Source organism: Lonchura striata, chromosome 5, assembly GCF_046129695.1.
Source record: "Lonchura striata isolate bLonStr1 chromosome 5, bLonStr1.mat, whole genome shotgun sequence".
Classification (NCBI taxonomy): domain Eukaryota; kingdom Metazoa; phylum Chordata; class Aves; order Passeriformes; family Estrildidae; genus Lonchura; species Lonchura striata.
In genome coordinates, this window is record NC_134607.1 from 58902413 (window position 1) to 58924548 (window position 22136).

The 22136-nt window shown below is 35.5% G+C and overlaps 1 protein-coding gene across 5 annotated transcripts in view; it reads left to right on the forward strand.

The window, feature by feature from the left end:
- The window catches only part of LRRK2 (leucine rich repeat kinase 2), a 63128-nt gene that overhangs the window by 23154 nt on the left and 17838 nt on the right, over positions 1-22136 (forward strand). For 4 of the 5 annotated variants that reach the window (XM_021539110.3, XM_021539114.3, XM_021539115.3 and 1 more), the window contains 21 exons: positions 941-1085; positions 1370-1509; positions 2848-2976; positions 3061-3231; positions 4466-4721; positions 4933-5121; positions 6525-6646; positions 7408-7477; positions 7926-8146; positions 8677-8927; positions 10060-10208; positions 11889-12006; positions 13020-13206; positions 13599-13780; positions 14293-14522; positions 15510-15637; positions 16654-16872; positions 19028-19229; positions 19851-19939; positions 20475-20662; positions 21606-21760. In XM_021539110.3, coding sequence (XP_021394785.2) covers positions 941-1085; positions 1370-1509; positions 2848-2976; positions 3061-3231; positions 4466-4721; positions 4933-5121; positions 6525-6646; positions 7408-7477; positions 7926-8146; positions 8677-8927; positions 10060-10208; positions 11889-12006; positions 13020-13206; positions 13599-13780; positions 14293-14522; positions 15510-15637; positions 16654-16872; positions 19028-19229; positions 19851-19939; positions 20475-20662; positions 21606-21760 — 3541 coding nt within the window. The remainder of the gene's footprint in view (positions 1-940; positions 1086-1369; positions 1510-2847; positions 2977-3060; positions 3232-4465; positions 4722-4932; positions 5122-6524; positions 6647-7407; positions 7478-7925; positions 8147-8676; positions 8928-10059; positions 10209-11888; positions 12007-13019; positions 13207-13598; positions 13781-14292; positions 14523-15509; positions 15638-16653; positions 16873-19027; positions 19230-19850; positions 19940-20474; positions 20663-21605; positions 21761-22136) is intronic. The other variant, XM_021539111.3, reaches the window with a different exon arrangement.

The window sequence follows — 22136 nt, forward strand, 5'->3', positions numbered from 1 at the left end:
AGCAATTCCTAAATTTTTAGAAGTCCCTCTCAGTAATTTTATGCTTGCCAAACAGATTCAGACAAGGAAATTTATGTCTCTTAATGTAGAAGTCAGAGCAAATAATGTATCAGTGAAATAGTTCTAGAGTGTCTAAAAGACATCTTGTCCTTAAGGTATCAGATAGACGAGTTAACAAAGGAGGTAAAAATAATTTTTGCTTGAGAAGGTCTTCAGTGTTTTCTGATCATCCTGATTGCATTTTTCAGTGAAGCTGGTTTGTGGTTTGGAGTACCATAATATCAGCCAGAAGGTCTAGAAATTGACACAAATGTGTCAATTAAATTAAAAACTAGAGACAGAATGAGGAGGAAGATGGACATGACTCCATTGAAATAATTTTGCAGATTTTGCAGATTTGTGATGGCTGTGACATTCTCTGTGACAGAGTTCTAGGCCTCATCTAGGTTGTTCCATCTAAAAGTGGGGGATAGTAATAGGTATGTTGCTTCATATATTTTTCTTTTAATATTTTTCAGTTGCCAGCGTGTTTATCACTTGTTCCAGTTCTCAAAAAAACCACATTTAAACCATGTTTTCTTCTTTTTTAACCACAAAGGAAGTACATTTTCTCCCGCTGCTTGACCTAGAAAAATGGTGTAAACTTATCAATGAGAATTTGAAGGAAAAAAATCTAATTTTTCATTAGAAAGTAGCTAGGGAATATTTTCAGAAGCAAATATCAAAATCTGAGGAAGTTATGAGCATCTGAAACTGATGGTTGATAAGAAAATATTTTTGGAATTGTGATTGTTATTTACTGTCACATCACCTGTAATTTCACATACTTAAGAACAACATTCACTTGTTATTGTAGAGCAGCTTTAAGAACAAGCAACTCCTCTGTTGCCATTGTAAGCAGAACAATCTTGATCTGATTTTATCTTCCTTTCTCCACTAGTTTATTGGAAATCCTAGCATTCAGAAGTGTGGATTAAAACTACTTGGTTCTGTAGCTGAATGCACTGGTGCACTGGAAATTTTAACCCAACAAGGAGCTACTGACACTGTGCTTCACACCCTACAGATGTATCCAGATGAACAAGGTAGGGAAGGTGTTTTGTCAGCAGAATGAGAATGACATGGTAGGAGGTTTGTACCAGATCTGTTGCTCCCTTTAGTGCTGGATGTGATGTAGGTTGTATGGCAAGAGAAGGCTGCAGTGTTTCACAGTCCTCAGGTTCACCCACATTGTTGTTATGCCTGGCCCTATAATAGCTTGTACAAGTAATTTTCTGGAATGTTACTAAAAGACTGCTTCAATCATGGGTTTATTCCACTCAGAATGTCTGAACTATCGGTGTCTGAATAATATTTATTTTTCTTCTAGACATACAGTGTTTGGGTTTGAGTCTTCTACGCTCTTTGATTACGCGGAAGAGTTTGTGTATTGCAACCATGCATGTCCTGTCAGCAGTTCTGGTTTCTACTCTGCGACGATTTAAAGAAGTCACTGAAATCCAAATGCATGTATGTGTTATTTCTGCCTTTGAAGATAAAAACAAAACTCAGAACCATAGAAAATTATTTTAATATAGTTATTTAAGTATAATTAATTATTTTACTTACTTCAGTTTGATTTTATTGAAATTACTAGATTACTAGAACCTTTCTAATTAAACTGAGACATTTATTGTAGAGATTGTTTTATTGGAGGCATATATTCAATCCAGAATGGATAGGTTAACTGTTTATCTAAACCTTCTGAGATCTGCAAACTAGAACAAATTTCTCAGTTGTGGTCCATTGTTCTGTAAATCTGTAACCATTTCATGAAGTAACCATTATTAGAGTACTGATTGCCCTTCTTTGAGAAGTCATAGAAGATGACTTCATTCCAAGCCTTGCCACCAGGATTAAGCTTAGGGTAGGAATGCTGTATTTAAGAAAAGATATTACTGGAATACTGTCAGACTTTGGACCCACATCTGTATATGGAAGGAGAGTTCTTTGTCTGTAAGCACACATTTAATCCTTGTGTAAAGTTCTGTTTCCTCTGCTTCAGAAGTTTTCCCTGTTTGCTACCAGTTTCATTTTTCTAGTGGGATAGAGTTTGCACATGATATCAGCTTTCTGTGAGAGTTTCTATACTTCTCTTTCAGATGAATATGTAAATATTGCAAATACAGCCTCCCTTCTTTGCTGCTTTTTGTCCAGCCTTTCCACATTTAGCTTAGCAACCAACGTAGAGAGAAATAAAAAAATATGCTGGAATAAGGAAGTTGCTTTAAATGATTTAGTTTCAATTGGATTTCGACAAAGAGTCCATAATTTACCCAGTTCATCCTTCTAGGTGAACTTTACTTGCAGAATCATGGGATAATTTTGTATTTCTTCTTACTTACTAGATACACCTGTTAATTTTTTTATTTAGTCTAATAGTTCTTTTTAAATTCAGGGATTACAGAGCAACACACTGGAATAGGGGATGTATCTTCATTCCATATCATTAGAAGGAGATTGTTTCCTCTTTACACTTTCAGAAAATCACAAGGACATTTGTCACTGCCAGGCAGGATGTTGTCAGATATTATGGTGCACATCTGACTTTTCAAAGTGTCAGTTAATATCTGTTTAAGTGGGTCTGCTAAACAAGCATGTAACTACAGCTATATAAACAGAGATACCTGCTATTTCCTGCCTTCTCTCTCAAACCTCTCCTATTTGTTAACTATTGCATGTTTAAAAGTAAGACAACAAAATTAAAGCACAAGTCTTTTGGTTGAACTTTGATTTTGTTGCATGACCTGTTTTAAAGCGACACTTTTTAACACTGTACTTCTTTCAATGTTCTCATTGTGTTCTTAGGGATTTCACGCAATCTTGGCAATTCTTGGTTTGTCACCTTGTTTTGCAAAGCTGCTGGTAAATGAGTCATTTGACACAGTCATTTTCTACCAGATGTCTATGTGTTTCACTGACCAGCGAGATCAACAGGTATCTTCTTTCTCTGACAGTTCCACAGCTGAAAAATGTTGGTGCTTTTTTTCCTTAACTTTTATTGTTTGTCTTCCCATTCAGTTTCAAAGCCTCTGTTGTAGATGTTTTGCTAAAATAGCTGAAAATGATGAGTTAAAAAATACAATGCTGGAAAAAGCATGTATGGAGTACAATAGTATTATGGCTGAATGTTTACTTCTACTGGGAGCTGATATTAATAAGAAGACAAAGACAAACTCTTTGATCTATCAGGTAATACATGGAAATATATATACAATTTTATTGCTTACAAGTTTGTGCTTTTGGGTTCCTTTGTGTTGTCATGTAAATATTTATTTGGCAAAACACAGAGAACAGAGATGCTGCTCCCACATGCCCACAAGTGCTTCTTGATAATTGTGACCACCTTTGAATTTAATTTTTTTTAAGTGATATGCATAAGCACTTCTTTATTTTGGTTCAGTGTCAAAGTTTTAAATAGTCTGAGAGAACCCCACCAATACTGCCTGAAGAGAATTAGGAAGTGTTCAGTTCTCTTGGTGGAACTTTCTGGGTGATGAAGCACAGCTGGGTTTGGAACTGACCATCACTGATTCACAGAGTGTGAATCAGTGCTTGCAAACCTCAGTGGACATATTGATGTAACTGAAAGTATTTCTAGAAAATGTTTTTAATACTCACAATCACTGGTCTGTGTAGTAATGCAGACTTGGAGATTGGGAGGAGCTTACTGAACCATAGAAACATAAAGGTTGGAAAAGACTTCCATGATAATGAAGCCCAAATTTTGTCTGAACACCACCTTGTCAACTAAGCCAGAGCACTAAGTGCCACATCCAGTTGTTTGTTGGACACTTCCAGGGATGGGGACTCCACCACTTAGGGTTTCAATGCTTAACCACCCTGTCAGTGAAGATACTCTTCCTGATGTCCAGCCTAAACCTACCCTAGAGCAGCTTGAGGCCGTGTCCTCTTGTCACTGGAGAAGTGCCCAGGAGAAGTGGCCTCTTGCCCAGGAGAAGTGGCCAATCTCTACCAGTAGAGCTGAGCTCACTATCATTAGGCAAGGCTTGATGAGACTGACTATTGTTGCCTGTTCATTAAATATCCAGATGGTAACCCCTAAGTGTCTGTTTTCCACTAAACAGATAAATAAATGGAGTTGCAATAGGCCACATGCAATAACCAAACTAGATAAATTACCATTCATTTCTGCCTGAAAATTGTGTGCACTCATGACAAAAAATTACAATTGCAGATCTAAAGCATTTGATAAATTTGGGCAAAGCTTGCATGAAAGTTGGAATTGGTACTCAGGCACCTTAGGCAGGCATATGCTTCAAGGAGTAAGGAATTGCATAATTGAGAGAGACACAATCCTAAAAATAAAGTCACTCTGAATTTGAGACAAGCATCTTAATGCAGTCTGAGGTGTTACTTGAATGCTTCATATTCTTGGTTTGTTCTAATTGCTTTTCTCTCTTAGGTTTGTGAGAAAGGAAGTAATCCTAAATTGGTGGAATTGTTACTAGCCAGTGGTGCTCGAGAGCAGGATGTTCGGAGTGCTTTGACCATCAGTATAAAGAGAGGAGATAGCCACATCATCAGCTTGCTCTTAAAGAAGCTTAGCCTTGATGTCACCAACAGCAGTATTTGTCTTGGAGGATTTGGTTTTGGCAGATTAGAGCCTTCCTGGCTCATTCCTTTGTTCCCAGATAAACTTACTCAAACAAGAAAACAGAGTGAGTATATATCTTTATATCAATATCTTTCGATGATACTATGAATGTGCTTTCAGTGAAGACTTTCAGTTGAGAATCTCTTCATAGCGTTCAGCTTACTATAGAAACTTCGGCAAAACTTTGAAAATAAATCAAGTTATTTCTGTTTTTTTTGAAGCTACTTGGATTTATTGGAGATTATTTTATCTTTTCCATTTCTTGTACACTGTAGATGCAGGTTCTGCACTGGCAAGGATGGTGCTCAAATTCCAGATGAAGAACCTTTCAGAGGATAGATCAAGAGCCTCCTCTGACACAAGCTTGTCTGAAGATGGAGTGGACAGAAACTATGACTGGAATTTCATACCTGACCCATTAGTGGACAGTATTTTTCCTTTGAGTGATGATATTGATAGTGAAGGTAATTGTTTTCTTTTCTTTTTTTCTTTTTGTAATCCAAATCTAATGTACAAGGGTTAGACTATGGCCATAAATCAATTGTTTATTTGTATTTGAGATTTAACACCTCCTATGAAGAAAAAAATCTTCTATCTAAAATTTTGTTTGGGGTAGCATTGGAAAATAGTTTGTGGTGAGTATGTGCTTCATCTACAAAACTAAGACCTTGAAGAATTTTACACAGTTATACATTTAGAGTTAGTTTGTCATGCATTCAGTTTTTCGTAGAGAGAAAGAGTAAGATTCTTGCAACTGAATTTAGATTTTGACTTTTCCTGTCTATTTCTGAGCTGCCTTTAAAGCCTTGTCTGACAAAAAGCAAGAGCTTCAAGAGCCCAATTTGTCTCATCATGAAGTCAGGTGTATTGTGATCTAGAAACTTCTCTGTTCCTCAGTAGTCTGTAAATAAAGTTCTTAAAAGCAGATCTGGTACAGAGGACTATGTTATTAACAAATAAAGTAGGTGAAACAAGCCCTATCCCAAAGATAACTAATTGATCAGAAAGTCTAAATGACAGGTTTATGTTCAGCCCAACACCATTCTTTGCAACCAGGACATTTGAATGCCTTTAACTTATAGAAAGACAGCGTTTCTGTCTATAAACACCAGCAACTTAATAATGAAATTAGCCTTAATTTTTAATGTATCTTTTTTGTTGTCCAAATGTTGCTCTTGTTTTAGAATAGCTGATTACTTGAAATCAACATAGATAAAGAATTTGAATTTTGGAATCAGAGAATCCTAAGGAAATTTTTTATTCTGCTTTGTTCTTTTCCTTATATCATTCAGCACCATTTTTAATTTCTATAGTCTATTTGTTGCCCCATGTAGAAATGTTGTTATCATAAAAAAATGCAGGAGTCATTTTGGAAGTTTTAAAAGTAGCTTTGAGAAAAGGGACATCAAATGTCTCCAGATAATGACACCAAATGTCTCATAGATCACCAAATCCAGAGTGGTATTTGATGTTTCATTCTCAATAAATGTGGGAGTGCAAATTTATCTATTGAAATACAACTCTTTTCTATTTTAAAAAGTTATTTACACTGAAGTAGCAGAAAAATGTGCTATGAAACATGCATGATCCCAACCCAATGGAAATTTTGTATCAAAAATCATCAGTGCAGGTCCTGCAACCCACCTGCAGGTCCTACTTGAAGAATGTCAAGTGAGTATGGTCCTTCTGCTCTAAAAAACACTGACAACATTCTTGCCTGTTGCACACAGAATTGACCAGTGAGATCTTGCCAGTATTGATGATTTTGAAATGCATTTCTTCTTTGTATGTCAGCATCTATAGTACAGTTGAATTCTGAGCCTCATCTTTAAATACATTTTTTACTATTTGTGTTCCTTTGTTCAAGGGAGTGAAGGTCCACTTTTTACAAAAAAGAAGTCCAATTCCATTGCAGTTGCTGATTTATATTGTAGGGAAATGGCGTGTCAGAGAGGTTCTCCTACTTTGCTGCGACATTCCTACTCTGTGGTAAGTCAGGTCCATGCTCATTCCAGGCTTTTAAGTCCACCTACGTAGACTACTCCAAAATTGTTAATAGTCAAGTGACAGGAAAGGTCATGTAACCATATGGGCTTTGTCTCACTGTTGCCATTCAGTGTTTCCTTCTGTTCTGGTGCCCTGTGTGGATGAGTTTATGTCAGCAAAAAATTATGATCACTAAAAAGTAGACAACCTTTTGAAGTGTTCAAATTTCCAATCTGGTGTTCAAATGAAAATACAGGATCATGGGCCCAGTCACAAAAACTTAACTTCCCCTAGTGAAGCTGATCATAAGTAATTATCAGTGGAGACTGATGGCCTAAGACATAAGAGGACAAATTGGTGGAATCGAAGTCAGATTCCTTTGGAAGGAGCTTGTCTCTTTCCATTGACTGTAAAGGAAACTGGAGAGACTGGCTTTCCTGGTGAAAGTTATATTTTGTAATACTCTGCTCCACCCTATTACTGCACCCTAGTGAAAATCATTCTGGGTTACCAGAAATGCACTACTTCCACTGCACTTTAAATCTACCATTCTTTCCTATTTCCTGAATCAGTATGTTTTATAAAGATGTGACCTATTGTTATTTTGAGTTCAAGTGTATAATAGTTTTTTTGTGTTCCCCCTATAAGCTCTGATAAAAAGAAATTGTGATAAAAAGAAATCACAATAAAAAGAGTTTTACTGAATTTGGATGATTTCAGAACATGGATATGTTCCTAAATGCTTTTTCTCTTGGATTTTGCAGGGACCTGGCTCAGATTATGAACCATTAATGAAGCAAAGACGGAAATTCTTGCTCTCAGATGAATCCCCTAGTAAGTAAACTGTACAATTTGAGGTATATAACAGATTTTGAATCCTTAATGCTTTCACAAACATAGTATGCAAAGATTTGAGGCATATTATATATTTCTTTAAGAGAAGGATACATTCTGGAAATACTACAATAAAGTACAAATAATGCATATATAGCGATTTTTATTTCTTGGGCTCCACAAATAATTTATGTCGGCAATGGAATTTCATGACTGCCCTTATTAGCTTTCAAAAGCTCCTTCTGTTGCGTAGTGCATAAACATTCACCTCTTCCCCTTCCCTACTGTCTTATAAATTTCTGTGTCTTAATAGAATACTTCTTGGATTTGGATCTTAACCAATATCCAAACACTCACTCTCTTCTGCATCTTTAGCTTCCAGCTAAATTATTGTAATTTTACCTGTGATAAATTAAATAATGGTATTTTCACATTTTTGTTTTAATAGAAGGAGTCTCAAAATTGTCATCAAATATAAGACCATCAGACAGTCTTTCTTCATTGATCTCAGAGAAAGAATATATTAAATCACTAGATCTTTCATCAAATGAGCTGGAGAATATTGATGCCATCAGCCAGAACAGCTGCTTAACGAGTCATCTGGAACACCTTGAGAAACTGGAGCTCCACCAAAATGCTCTTACAAACATTCCAGAACAGCTGTGTGAAGTAATTCTACATAATTTTATGTAACACAAGTTGAAATTAGTTAAAATCAAGTGTTGATCTCTTATAATGTAATCAATATATATTGTAATAATGTATCCATAGCAATAGTACTCAAGAATATGGGTGTATATTTTGGCATGCCTCATACATTTACTCAACTTTCATTTAGTGGATTCATGTTAATTAGAAATAAAAGTGTTTTCATGGGGTTGTTTTAAGTAATTTACTGCAGAGAACTGGTTTAAGATGTGTGATATTAAGTAGCATAATAGTGGCAGTGGAACAGAGAACTGCAGGCAATTAATAGCTTAAATTTTATTAAATTGAGCTAATTGTTTTTGAATAATGCCCTTTATTTTTTCATAGAAATATTATAGGTTACATTGGTATGATTGCTACTTTCTGCTTCTTTTCTGTGTGAGATAAATATAAATAAATTAATAATTTGTATAAAAATATAATTCAGTTGCAAACATATAAATTCATATTTTCTTTTAACTTTTTACCCACAAATTACCCTTTTATTTCAGAACTTGAAATGCTTGACTTACCTGGATTTGCACAGTAACCGATTTACTTCTTTCCCGACTTACTTACTGAAAATGAATTGTATTGCAAATCTCGACATCTCGCGAAATGACATTGGACCTTCCTTGGCTTTGGATCCGTGCCTCAGATGTCCAACTCTGAAGCAACTTAACCTTTCATACAATCAGCTGGTGTGCACTCCTGAATTTCTTACAAGTGTTGCTGAAAATCTGGAACAGCTCTTGCTGGAAGGGTGAGTAACATGAGTAAATGGACTGTAGCATAACAAACATAGTAGGAAATGATAGATTTGTCATGCAGAGAGATGATGACCCTTTATCGCATGTTAATGGTTGCTTAGTCTCTGGTGAAACACTGACATTGTCTTCCAAATGTGTAAATTCCTACAGGTTTTGTAGTTGGATTACAAAGTACAAGATATGAGAATGACTTTGGACCTTGATAGAATCTAATAGTGTTGCTGTTTCATTAACATACTAAATAAGTTGTATTTCAGTTTCTTTCTGCTGCCATTACTATTAATCCACAGACCTGTGTAGTCTGACATATTCAACTAGGTTTTCTGTATACACAAAACAGTTTTCACTGTATTTCATATGCATAAAAGCTTTTCTGGAAGTGGCAGTAATGTAATTTTAGGTGTTGGTATGGGTATGTTTTATATGACAGAAACAGGTAAAACATGTAGCTTATTGTTTGCCAGCACTTATTATCCTATTTCTTAGTGAGGTAACTCATGCCCATGTGGAATTCTTAAATTGGTGATAGCTTTGTAAACTGCAGAGACTGTCTCATTCATTTCCTACAGTTCATGCTAAATGAGACGGTGAACTCTGTTATTGATACTATCCTGGCATAGCAGTGGATGGATCTTTTATTTCTGTATTTTTGAGATCTTTCTCTTCCTCTTTCTAGTGTTTTTCTTCCCAGAATACATTGTGTAAAATCATATACTCATCCTGATTTGCATTCCATACAGGAATTATTTTTTGAAAAAAATTAGTTGTTGTTAGTAATTCTGTAATATTGCAAACACATATTTTTAGTACACAGAACCTCTCACCAATGCAAGAATCCTCCCTGCATGGGATTGAGCTTCAGTATGTAATCAAAAAATTAAACCTTGCAATACATTCTGACACTTGGTCTCCAAATTAATTAAACTTATTTTAATACCAGTTATGTTATTCCACGTTGCCACATGTACTAGTGTTTTTGCTGACTGGTCGGGCTTAGTGTAGATAAAGTTTTCTTTTTGCTTTACTGGTGTAAGGATGACTTTGTCAGATCAACACTACTTTCACCTTTTACCTAATAGTTCCTAAATAAAACATGGATTGTCTTTTTTCTTATTGTTATCACAGAAACAAAATTTCATGCTTATGTTCACCCCTATGCTTGAAAGACCTGAAAATTTTAAACATTAGTAAGAACAGTATTTCATCCCTTTCTGAGGATGTCTTCATGGGCTGTACAAAACTGGAGCAGTTCAATGCCAGGATGAATATTCTTGGTAAGTATCTGCAAAAACAGTATTCATCTTCTAGAAACTATTCCAAATCATAAAATTCCTCTGCCACCAACATTTGGAGTCTTGGGGGAACAGAAAAGAGTAGTACCACAAGTACTAGTCTTTGTTTATACAGTTTCCTAAGCATCAGCTTTTGATTTGATGCATAGAGTATGCTTCCAGTCATTGGATCTGACTCACCTAACTCCTCCTGTTCCTACATTTCGTGTGGATGCTGTAAAAATGTCTGAGTGTACTTGAGATTGTACACACTGTTGAGGAAGGTTCAAAGAAGAGAAAATCATTGAGATTTGGCTTGCAAATCTAGTACTAATACAGGTTTAATAGTGTACTGTAATACATAGATGCATTCTGGCCTGTACCAGCAGTAGGTGTCCAGCAGGACCAGGGCAGGGATTGTCCCATGCACTCAGCCCTGGTGAGGCCACACCTCAAATCCTGTGTTCAGTTTTGGGCTTCTCACTGCAAGAAAGATGTTGAGGTGCTGGAGTGAATCCAAAGAAGGGCAGAGGAGGTGGTGATGGGTCTAGAGCACGTCTGATGGGGAGCATTGCAGGGGAACCTTAGCAGTCTCCACAGCTGCCTGAAAGGAGGCTGCAGCCAGGTGGGGTCAACCTCTTCTCCCAAGGAACAGGCAATAGGACAGGAGAAAATGCCCTCAAGTTGTGCCTGGGGAGGTTAGATTGGATACTAGGGAAAATTTCTTCATTGTAAGAAGCACTGGAATAGGCTGCACAGAGAAATGGTTGAGTCAGCATCTCTGGAGGTATTTAAATGACATGTGAATGTGGCCTTTAGGCCTTTAGTGGCGGACTTGGCAGTATAGGGTTAATGGTTGGGCACAATAGTCTTAGAGGTCTTTTCCAACCTAAATGATGCTGTGATTAAATATCTACCACACTATATTCAGCATTGTCTTCAGAACAAGAGAGAGTGTTTGGTTCACCTGCATGCAGGTGCCATTTGAGATGCCCTGAATCATGAAAAAACAGATCTTCCATAGCTCCTGTGTTTGATCTTTAAGCCTTGTACAGACAGCTCAGGTAGCACAGGGCAGATCACTACAACCCAGTGTTAAGGAACTGAATTGAGTCCATCCAGAGTGTGGGTCAGTGGCTTAGCATATTTTTTGCAAAGGTGTCAAAATCACTTTATGCAAAATAAAAATTATACAAATTAGATTTTCATTTATACTGTGAGAGTTCATAAGTTACTGTTAGAATTTATTCTTTCAAGACATAAAATCTTCCATTCAGAAATTACTGTCACATTATTTCAGAAGGTAATTAACTCTTAGGATTGCATTAAACACAGCTGAACCATTAGACTCATTTTTATAAGAATGAATCAGAATGAATGGGTGAATAAGACCCAACAAATCCTTGGTCACATGAGAATCTTTCGTATACTTGCAGTACAGTAAAGTGTAAGTAAGATTATTTTGGTGTTTAATGCCACTAGGAGATGAAGGGTAACAATGTATAATTTGTTAAAACCAATATATTAATTAATTTTGTGAGTTTAGTTTTTAATAAGCTTTAAGAAATATGATTTGAACTCTGCCTTTGGTAGGTGATATTTTGTATGAAAATAGTAGACTGACCTTTTAGTCTGTCTAAACTCCAGTCTTAAAAATAATTTAAACTATTCTTAAAATCATAGGATTAACCCCTTTTTCTGCTCTAGAAAAGATACCTGTCTTGTCATCCAGCATAACAAGTTTAAAATTATCCCAGAATTGTTTTACTAATGTTCCAGAAGCAATTCTTCTTCTACCACAGTAAGTTATTCTTTTATTCATTGATGTTAATGTCAAGTTCTTGATAAAGAAAATCTGATTACAAAATTGCTGTTATGCAGAAATTTCTGTGATTTTCAGGGAATCCTCACTGGTTAAATCCAGAACTTGTTAGCTTTTAAACTGAAGACTAATTAGTCACATTTTCTTAATGATTCTGAAAAATTCTGTTCCTCAGATTCAAATTGCTGTTGTTGAAAATATATTCCTTGACAGCTGAAGCTGACAAATCTTGCTGAGAATACTAGGATTAATCTCATATTTCCTGGGAACCAACAATAAAAATATATCACCAATTTTTCTTTTTTGAGTTCTGCAGACTTTTGCACAAGACTACTGAGATTAGTTTTTCACTTCCTAAATAACATGAGATATTTATTCTCAAAGAAAAGCACTTCCTCCAGAAGGAGATGCATGTGACATTTATTTTGCTATACTTTCAAAGCATTACTTATGTGAAAATTGGACTTTTGCTTTTTTAACAGATCACTAGGATGAGGTTGTGGAGGGAGTGCTTGGAAGGGGTGATCCAATATGTATGGGGAGATGTGAGTGCTGATGGCACCACAGAGAGAGCAGATCCACAGATTTGGGAATTTATATTAATGAAATTAACATGGATATTGCACATTTTCAGCATGCTAACATTCACAGCAGCAGATTTAATGAATGTGTTGAAAAAAATAGTTTTCAGGTTCTACATCTCCCAGCTCAGACAAATCAAGAAGGTGTTGCATGCATTTTGGTGTGCTTCATGTTTCATAGTAACATAAACAGCATATTTGTCCAATAGGTCTAGGTGAACTATGTAATTTCTGCACATACATGTATTTGCATACAAGTAGATCTATTTGGATTTGGATCTCAGTTACAAAATCATCTCTTCTGACAAATAATCTACTTATTTATTAAAAATTAATACTTCTTTGGTTCCAGCTAATCTGGGTTTTATTTTTTCATTTGCTAACTTCTCTCTTTTTTATTTTCATTTTTAGTTTGCGATCAGTAGATTTAAGCCAAAACAAGATCACAAGCCTGCCTGGACCGATGCACTGGAAATCACTAAATTTAAGGGAGCTGTTATTTAATCATAATCAAATAGATGTCTTGGACTTGAGTGAAAAAGCATGTGCGTGGTCTAGGCTAGAAAAGCTACACCTCTCCCACAACAAGTTAAAGGAGGTAAAGTGTCAGATTCTACCTACCTAAGGAAAATTTAATTGCTTTTCAGTTGAATGCAATTTTTCAATGCTCATTTGATTTTTGTGTCACCTTTCATACCATTGCATTGTACTAGTGAAATGGTATGTAAGTGTAAATATTTCCTTCCTCTGTGATGGAAAATCACTGTATTATATTCAGCATTTCTGCTTGGAATGTGTCATGTAATCAGTTTGTATACTGAATTACTTATAAGGTCTTTTCTCTCTTACTGTGGGATATTAGGCCTGTTTATTAAAAAAAGTAACTAGAGCAGTAAAAATAATACCCAATTCTGTTAAATAATTAATGTATTCATAGTTCTCTTTTTTTTTTTTAACATTTAGTTGCCCAATTAATGTTCTTTTATTTAGATTCCTCCTCAGATTGGCTTCCTAGAGAACTTGACTTCTCTGGATGTAAGTCATAATCCTGATCTGAGATTTTTTCCTGATGAAATGGGAAGACTGTCCAAAGTCTGGGATCTTCCTTTGGAAGGACTCCATCTTAATTTAGACTTCAAGCATGTGGGATGCAAAGCCAGAGACGTTATCAGGTTTGTTGCCCTATTGTTCTTGAATATTCCTGGTTTGCTTTCTTGGGATTTACAGTACTAAAGAGAATTATTGAGAAAATAATATGTTGTTTTGAAAAGACATGCTGGCTTGTCATATGAACTCCAGCATGCTGCTCTATGGGAGGTTATGCTATCAATACACACAGATAAAATAGAGTGGTTTAGACCGTACTAGTATTATCTCTTGAATTTGATGCTTCTGTAAACTGTGCAATAAATGGTGCTTACCAATTATTTGTAATATGTTTATTTTGTTCCCTAGTGTACTGCACAGAGCTCAATTTTGGGATAATTGCAAAGCAAAAAAAGACACATTCTGAATTAAACTTTAGCTTTCAAACCAGAAATTAGAGTAGAACAGCAATATCAAACAGATACTGAAAATTTGAAACAAAAATTGTATGATTCTCGATTTTTCTTTGTTCTTGAGTTCTGTTGGTCTTTTTCTCTGTTATACACTTCTGTGAGTTTTGCAAACTTTTTTCTACCAGATTTCTTCAACAGCGACTGAAGAAGGCTGTGCCTTATAACAGAATGAAGCTGATGATTGTTGGAAACACTGGGAGTGGGAAAACTACCCTGCTGCAACAACTCATGAGAAGCAAACGAACAGAACTGGGCTCTCCAAAAGCTACAGTAGGCATTGATGTAAAAGACTGGATCATTCAAGGGAAAGGCAAAATTAAGAAGGAACTTATATTAAATGTGTGGGACTTTGGAGGTATTTCCTGAGTTTATTTTCCTTTACTATTATCTTTTCTAACATTTTAATGCATTACTTATTCTTAGAGTCAATCTGTGGTAATTCAAACTGGGGACAATAGAATCACAAACAGTCCAATGACCACTTACAAATGAGTGAATTCTGTAAATTAGCAGCTAATCCCTCAAATTTAATATAAGGCCTCAAGAATTTCTTATCACCAAATGTGGTTTGACCACTCATTTCAACTATAATACTTAGAATAATCATTTCAGAATAGGAAGAAACTGCATGTAATCACCAGAAGAATCTTGCATTCAACTCTCTTTCTCCATTTTGTAGTCTGGGTCTCTCTAGGCTCTGTAGTATCACAGGTTTATAAGGTAACAGACAGCAAAGCACTTAGGACAAGTCTTTGAACTTTGTGTTTCTGGAAAACTTTCTAAGTTTGGGGGAGTACAGAAGCACTTCTAAAATCCAGGGCTATTTTAGGCTATAGAAAATTTATTTTTGAACAGTTCTGTCAAATACAGTCCATCACATTGCATAAGCACAGACCAGTATCATTCAAGCTGGGTGTCCAGCTTTAGTTGTAATTTTAAGTGCTTAATTATGTGAATTTATTTTGAAGTTGCTGAAAGTATAGGAGAAAGGAAAAGAAGAAGGTAAAAGGACAGAGTGAGGGAGAAATTCAGTATTGAAATATTCAAAGAATCACAACCTTTTAAGTTGTCTATGCAGCAACTGTGTTTATCCAGTTAAATCTTACACTTGATATAAAAACCAGTGTATGTGTTCTAACACTAACTTCAATCAATCAGCTATCACAGAGTGCCTTCTTAAAATTTGTAGTTTTTATGGTTTTCTGACAATTTATATAAATTTCTGCAAACACTAATTTCACTTGTGAACTTGTGGTCTGGGGACATGTGTTCCTCTGCCTTTTTGTGATCTGAAGATGTTTAGTCAAAGAAGTACTAAATAATGGAAATTTTTGATCATTAGGACAAGAAGAGTTCTACAGCACCCATCCTCATTTCATGACCCAGAGGGCTTTGTATCTTGCTGTTTATGATCTCAGCAAAGGACAAGCAGAGGTGGATGCTATGAAGCCATGGCTTTTTAACATCAAGGTAAGACATACAGAATTGAATTCTCCTTTCCAGGGAGCTGTAGATGAACAGAAAATGAACCATAAATATTTATATAGGGGAAGAAGAAAAACATTCTTCAAAAAGTAACAGTAATATTAAGCAAGAGCTGAAATACATCATGTATTGGATATGACAGTAATTTTACACACAAAAAGACATGATCAGCACTATTTTGGACTTAAAATTGTACAAAGTGATGTGCAAAATAATAGTTTGTATATTTTGGCAATATTTTGAATTTACTGATAAAAATAAGAAAGGAATAGTATTAAAGAAATAATGAGTTAAATTTGTATTTTTCTTTTACACCAGTATAAATTTTGGGGAAATTAGAATTAGACTAATTTAAAACTGACTAGATATAGGCTTGCAATCATGCTATTAAGTGTGTGCTTAGTATCCTATTATTAATAGGAATTAGAGAATCTGCCTGTGTGTTTGTCATTTTTCTAAGTATTTATCTCCATTTATGGGGCCATTACATGATGAGTGAGCATTACTTGTCTTTTCTTTTTGTAGGCTTCTTAGCCATGACTGGGAAATACACTCACATAAAGAGTTTGTTTACTGTTCTTGTCTTTTCCACTTTTTCACCTTGGGCAGTGATATAGGACACAGCACTGCAGTCAGTTTAGTGTTGATGAAAATCACTTCTGATGTGTTCTCCTTTGCTGTGCAGTACCTGCTGATGTTTCACTGCTGCCCTGCTCCAATGACAGCTAGCAAAGTACCATTTCTTTTGGCTTTTCCATTTTGTTGGATGTTCTTAACAAATAATGTCTCTCTATTTTACTGCCAATAGTGTTAATCTGCAAAGAATGAAATACAGATGCACACTCTTTCCTTTTAGAAAAAGCTGGGTTTTTTAATATTTCTCTTTTGAAGGAGACAGCTCTCTCAATGTTTGACTTAATTGCTCACATTTTATGTGAATATAAAATACTAAAATCAACATTTGCTATTGAGTTAATCAATAGTATGGATCTCACTAACAGGCTCGAGCATCAACATCCCCTGTCATTCTTGTTGGCACTCATTTGGATATTTCTGATGAAATGCAACGTAAGGCCTGCATGAGTAAAATTACAAGAGAGCTGTTGAACAAGCGAGGCTTCCCAGCAATCCAGGATTACCACTTTGTCAATGCTACAGAAGAATCTGATTCCATTATCAGGCTTCGGAAAATCATCATAAAGGAGAGTCTTCACTTCAAGGTAAGCTATATATTGTTTTAATGTTGAAAATATCCTTGCTTTACTTAAGTGAATACATTTTTGAACATTAATACATAATTAAATAAATTCCTGTGTGATAGCAAAGTCATCTTGCCTTCTATAAAATGTTACACACAGCAAAATGATGAAGGAAGATTGCCAGGTTTGTTTTAATTTGATTTTCTTCCCAAAAATTCAACTTAATAAACATACCAACTAAGTTCTGTTTTCAAGCACTAGGGCCATATATCAAGTATTTAATTAAAAATGAGCCATCTTTGTCTTACAAAGAAATTTAATTGAAACCTTGGTTTCTTGGGCGGCATCAGGAAGTATTGCAAGATTTCAGGGGACAGGAAATATCATGTTGTGGTTTGTGAAAACCAACTGTTTTCCCAATTACTGATTTCAGTTTACATAGCATGAAACTATTTCTATAAAGAGGAAAGTGAATTAAAGCAGGAAGGGAATATCCTGTGGACTGTGATCCTCCCAGATTGGCATATCTGCACTTGTATTTCTGTTGTGTCCAAAGTCATCCCAACTCATTCCCTGCTCTATCCTCAGCCACAGCATGAAGCCATAAGTGTAAATGAAGAGCCCAGCCCAGGCACAGAGCTCATAGAAAGGCAGAATCTTATCTGTAACAAAAATAACGCACTTCTTTTTCTTTTAATTTATGCAACAACACATTTTTCATACATGTCATAACACATTAAAGATAAAAGGTGATGTTCTGTGCTACTTAAATCAGTAAGAGCTCCATAAAAATCAATAAGAGCTTCATAAATCATAACAGAACCCAAATTTCTTTTGAATGATTGCTTGGAAGATTTTATAGGGCAAATTATGTGTTTATGACTGGCCTCACACCAGTGGTGCTACTAATGAGTTAAGGTGTACACACCTCTCTTGTTTCTCTCAGGAATTAGCATCTTAGCCATATCCAAAATCTCCCAAACTTCATTCCACAGTGCAAGGAACAGCTAACCAGTCCTAAATGGCAAGGAGGTGCCCTCTTCAAGTGAAATGGGTTAATTCTTCTTCTCATACATCCAGTAGGCATGAATTGAGCTGGTGTTTTTATGTGGCTCTGTGTCTCACCATATTTACTCAACACCCCAAGAGAAGTTCTGCTTTTTGAAAAATGTTGTTCCTTTAATGTCTGCATCTCTTGAGACTAGGACTTAAACTGATGTTTAAACTTCTACACAGATGTAAGGTGGTCTGAAAGAAATGAGGTAGCTACCATAAATGATATAGGTAGTTTGTGAAAGGAATGTTCCAAGGTGTCTGTTTAGAGATTAGACAACTTTAGTGAAGTATTCAGCATTGTCATCAAGTACTCCAAAGTCTTTGAAATTACACAAGGCATTAATTTCATCTGCACGAGGTACCAATTATATTTTCGACACATTAAAAACATCACAGTACATTGGTGAGCGAAAGATTACATTTAAGAAGCCAGTTTGTAAATATTGGGAAAGTTGTTTCCCATTTCCTCAAAAAAGTTAGTAGGTCAGCATGCATGGAGAAAGGAAAACCTGACTGGGTACTAGTGATTACCAAATATCAAAGGGTGTCTGCAGGAAGGAATGGAGGCTCAGGAAACAGGCACAAAGCACCTGTTTGTGTCACTCATGTGGCTCAATTTATTTCATTCTATACTCTTGTCCACTAAATGCCAGCAGTGGAGACTTTTAATTGAGCTACTACCCTCTTACCCTCAGTTTCCCTAAAGACATGGTTAAAGATATTATATATTACAAGAAATATAGTATTTTTTTATTAATTTTTCTATTGCATTGTGTTAACTGAAGATGTATAATATAATCTGCTTATATTGTGATATTTTCCTTTTACTTTGAACCAAAGCTTCTCTTTGAAACAGCATCTTCTGAGAGACCTCAATTATTTTTTATGTACAAGTAATATGGAAATATTTTATTTTCTGAGTAGTTATTTATAGAAAGACATTACAATTCTGAAAGAATAATTACTTACATTTAACTTTCAGGAGCCATGTTAGTCAATAAATAAGTGGTTTTGTTCCTTTCTGCTACTATTGAGTGCACAGACACTTTATATCCTAGTTTTATTTTCTGCATTTCACATGAATAAATTAATACATTTAAGATTATTCCTAATTTTATAGATCAGAGATCAGCCAGTGGTTGGTCAGCTAATTCCTGACAGCTACCTGGAGCTGGAAAAGAGAATTTTGCTGGAACGTAAAAATGTCCCAGTGGAATTTCCTGTAATTGATCAGAAACGTTTGCTGGAACTGGTACAAGAAGGCCAGTTACAACTGGATGAAAATGAACTCCCTCATGCAATTCACTTTCTGAATGAATCAGGTAAAATAGTCTCTTCAATGTGTGTTTGTTAGCACTTCATTGTAAATCTGCAGCTGACAGATCTGTACACGTTTTTAAGTCTTTCACAAGGTTGCCACAAAATGGTAAGCTGAGGTGTCTAAGCTTAGGTAACATTAGTTTGTTAAACCAAATTATTTGGAAGGGAATTCCACAGCGTGAAGGATCAGGACTGTAACAGTTTATATCTGTTGTTCTCTCTTACTCCTCCTTGAAAACATTCTACTGCTGGTTTGGCAGTACATGGCTGAAAAAAGATGCAATTGCTCCAATCACTCAAATAGAATAGTGGTTAGAGGAACACATATAACAGCTTATCTCAGTGCAGTACTGACTTCCTAAGATTAAATAATAAACCACACAGATCTTAGCAAAAAAGTAAGTCAGATTAAAAATCTAACAAAAAGTCTGAAAATAAAGGTAAAGCTAAGCATGCTGTGCTTGCACTATACTGTTCTGAGATATTGACATCAATATAGCTGTACTTATTATTCAAATTGTTTACGTCAAGTCATATAATAAAAACAGCCCAGAATGGAGTGCTTATTTTGCTTAATATTGATCTTGAGTAATGCATTGCTTATTCCAGTATTCTTTGTGCAGGTGTTCTCCTTCATTTCCAAGATCCAGCACTACAGCTAAGAGATCTGTATTTCGTAGATCCGAAGTGGCTGTGTAAAATCATGGCACAGGTCAGACTGAACAATTTTTGTGTATACATTTACAGTACATTTTCTCCTGTCTAAAGGCACTGTAACTCATCAGTGTTCCTTTTTCAACATTTCTTTATTGTTTTATGATCTAGAATTTTCTCAAGGACCACATTTTTTTACCTGGTTCTTTCTGTTTCTATTGCTTTCTGGACAACTGTGTCATTGCTTGTCTGTTCTTACATTGCAATGTCCGATATAATTTAAACTGCAACAGACACAAGAATACATGTAGAATAGAAAAGCCCCATGGATGCAAGGTAATCCTGCAATATGTTGCCACAGGTTGGGATGAAAGCTGCAACTTTGGGCTAAAGGCTGTAAGAAGGGGGAAAGAATTTTAATTGTATGCTAGGTACAGATGGCAGAGATAAGTGAGTGAAGATGAAGATGGAATGGGAAAGGAGCAGACTGACTGTTTGAGTGAGACCATCATTGAAATGCTGATCTAGAAACACTCTAAAAATTTATTGTATATATTCAGAAACACCTAAAATTGTTTTGCTTTTTTCAAAAGATTCTGATGGTGAAAGTAGAAGGCTCTTCTAAATACCCTAAGGGAATTGTAAAGCGTTCAGATGTGGAAAAATTCCTTTTGAAGAAGAGCAAGTTCCCTAAAATCTATATGTCGCAATACTTTAAGCTTCTGGAAAAGTTTCAGATTGCTTTGCCATTAGGAGAGGACCAACTACTAATCCCAAGCAGGTAAGTAATCAGCTAAACCCACAAATGACAGCCAAAATATTTTCAAAATAGAGATAAATCAAAATTGAAACCTCCCATCAGGCTAACTAGTTTCACTGATCATCAGAGCAATTTGGTACATTAAAGCATGACATACTCTTTGTATATTACATTTTATTATATGCTTTCAGAAGAGAAAAGCTGATCTTGTAGCGGATAAAGCTTATGTTGTATCAGCATGGTGGGTAAATGGAAACTTTAAATGATAGAATACTTTATGAGGATAGTACTTCTTTTACAGTTACCATGCTTCAAGACTACAGCAAGGAGGTTATAATTTAGCTTCACAGTAGTGTGCCAGCATTACAGATATTTATTGCAATATAAAGGATAACAAAATATTTCCATAACCTATTTGTGTGAAGTGAGAACCACCAACAGGTTACTCAGAGGCACTATCTCCTTCAAAAAGTGTAGATACTTAATGTGGCGACAAAAAAAGTGTTATGACTCTGAATGTGGTATTTTTGTTTTATCTGAAGCAGATAACTTAGTTTCTCTGCCTCAGTTACAGATTTCCGTAATGTGTTTAGTAATGTTTACATTGCCAAGTGGAGAGTGTTGTGTGGCTGCACTGATTAGGATTTTTATGTCCTTCAAAACCCTGGAATAGGAAAATTTTATCTGAATGTCTTACCTGCCTTATGTATGTCTCAGATTTTTCTCATATTTGCATTAAATATCTAATGATGCATTAGTGAGGTGTTGTTGGGTTTAAATTACAGTCAGAACTTCACTTTGACACAAGCAAGCATAATAAACACAGACACTATATGTTAGCTCCCTGACCATCTGAATCATGCATTCATTAATAAATAATGCATTTTACATTACAAATAATATATGTCATAAACTCAGATATAGTACATCATCAAATACTGTGTTAATATTTTTCTTCTTTCAGCTTGTCTGATCACAGGCCTGTTATAGAACTTCCCCACTGTGAAAATTCAGAAATTATCATCAGGCTTTATGAGATGCCATATTTCCCTATGGGATTTTGGTCCAGGCTCATCAACAGATTGCTCGAGATATCACCTTACATGCTATCAGGAAGAGGTAACAAATATTTATCTTCAAAAGGAATAGTGTGCAAGTTTGCCTCGAATGCCAACATCTGCACATTAAAGCTTTAGTCTCCAACACTGTTTTTCTTTTGCTAAATTCTAAACACTTCATAAATGTAAGAAAAAGACAGTGGTCATTTTTGTAATTTAGAAGTATTCAGGAACAGACAGTGCCTGATTTTGCAGTTGTGTGCAAAAGAAAGTGAAGGTTCTAAGTGGTCCATTTCTTTCCTTCACATGCTAGAGACAGGGGAAATCTTTATGCTTACTGCTCTTTGCTTCCACAAAGAATACAGGAAGGGATATGTCTTCCACACAGAAAAGCAAATTGCTTTTCTTAAGCAATTCTCCCATTATTTAATTATCCC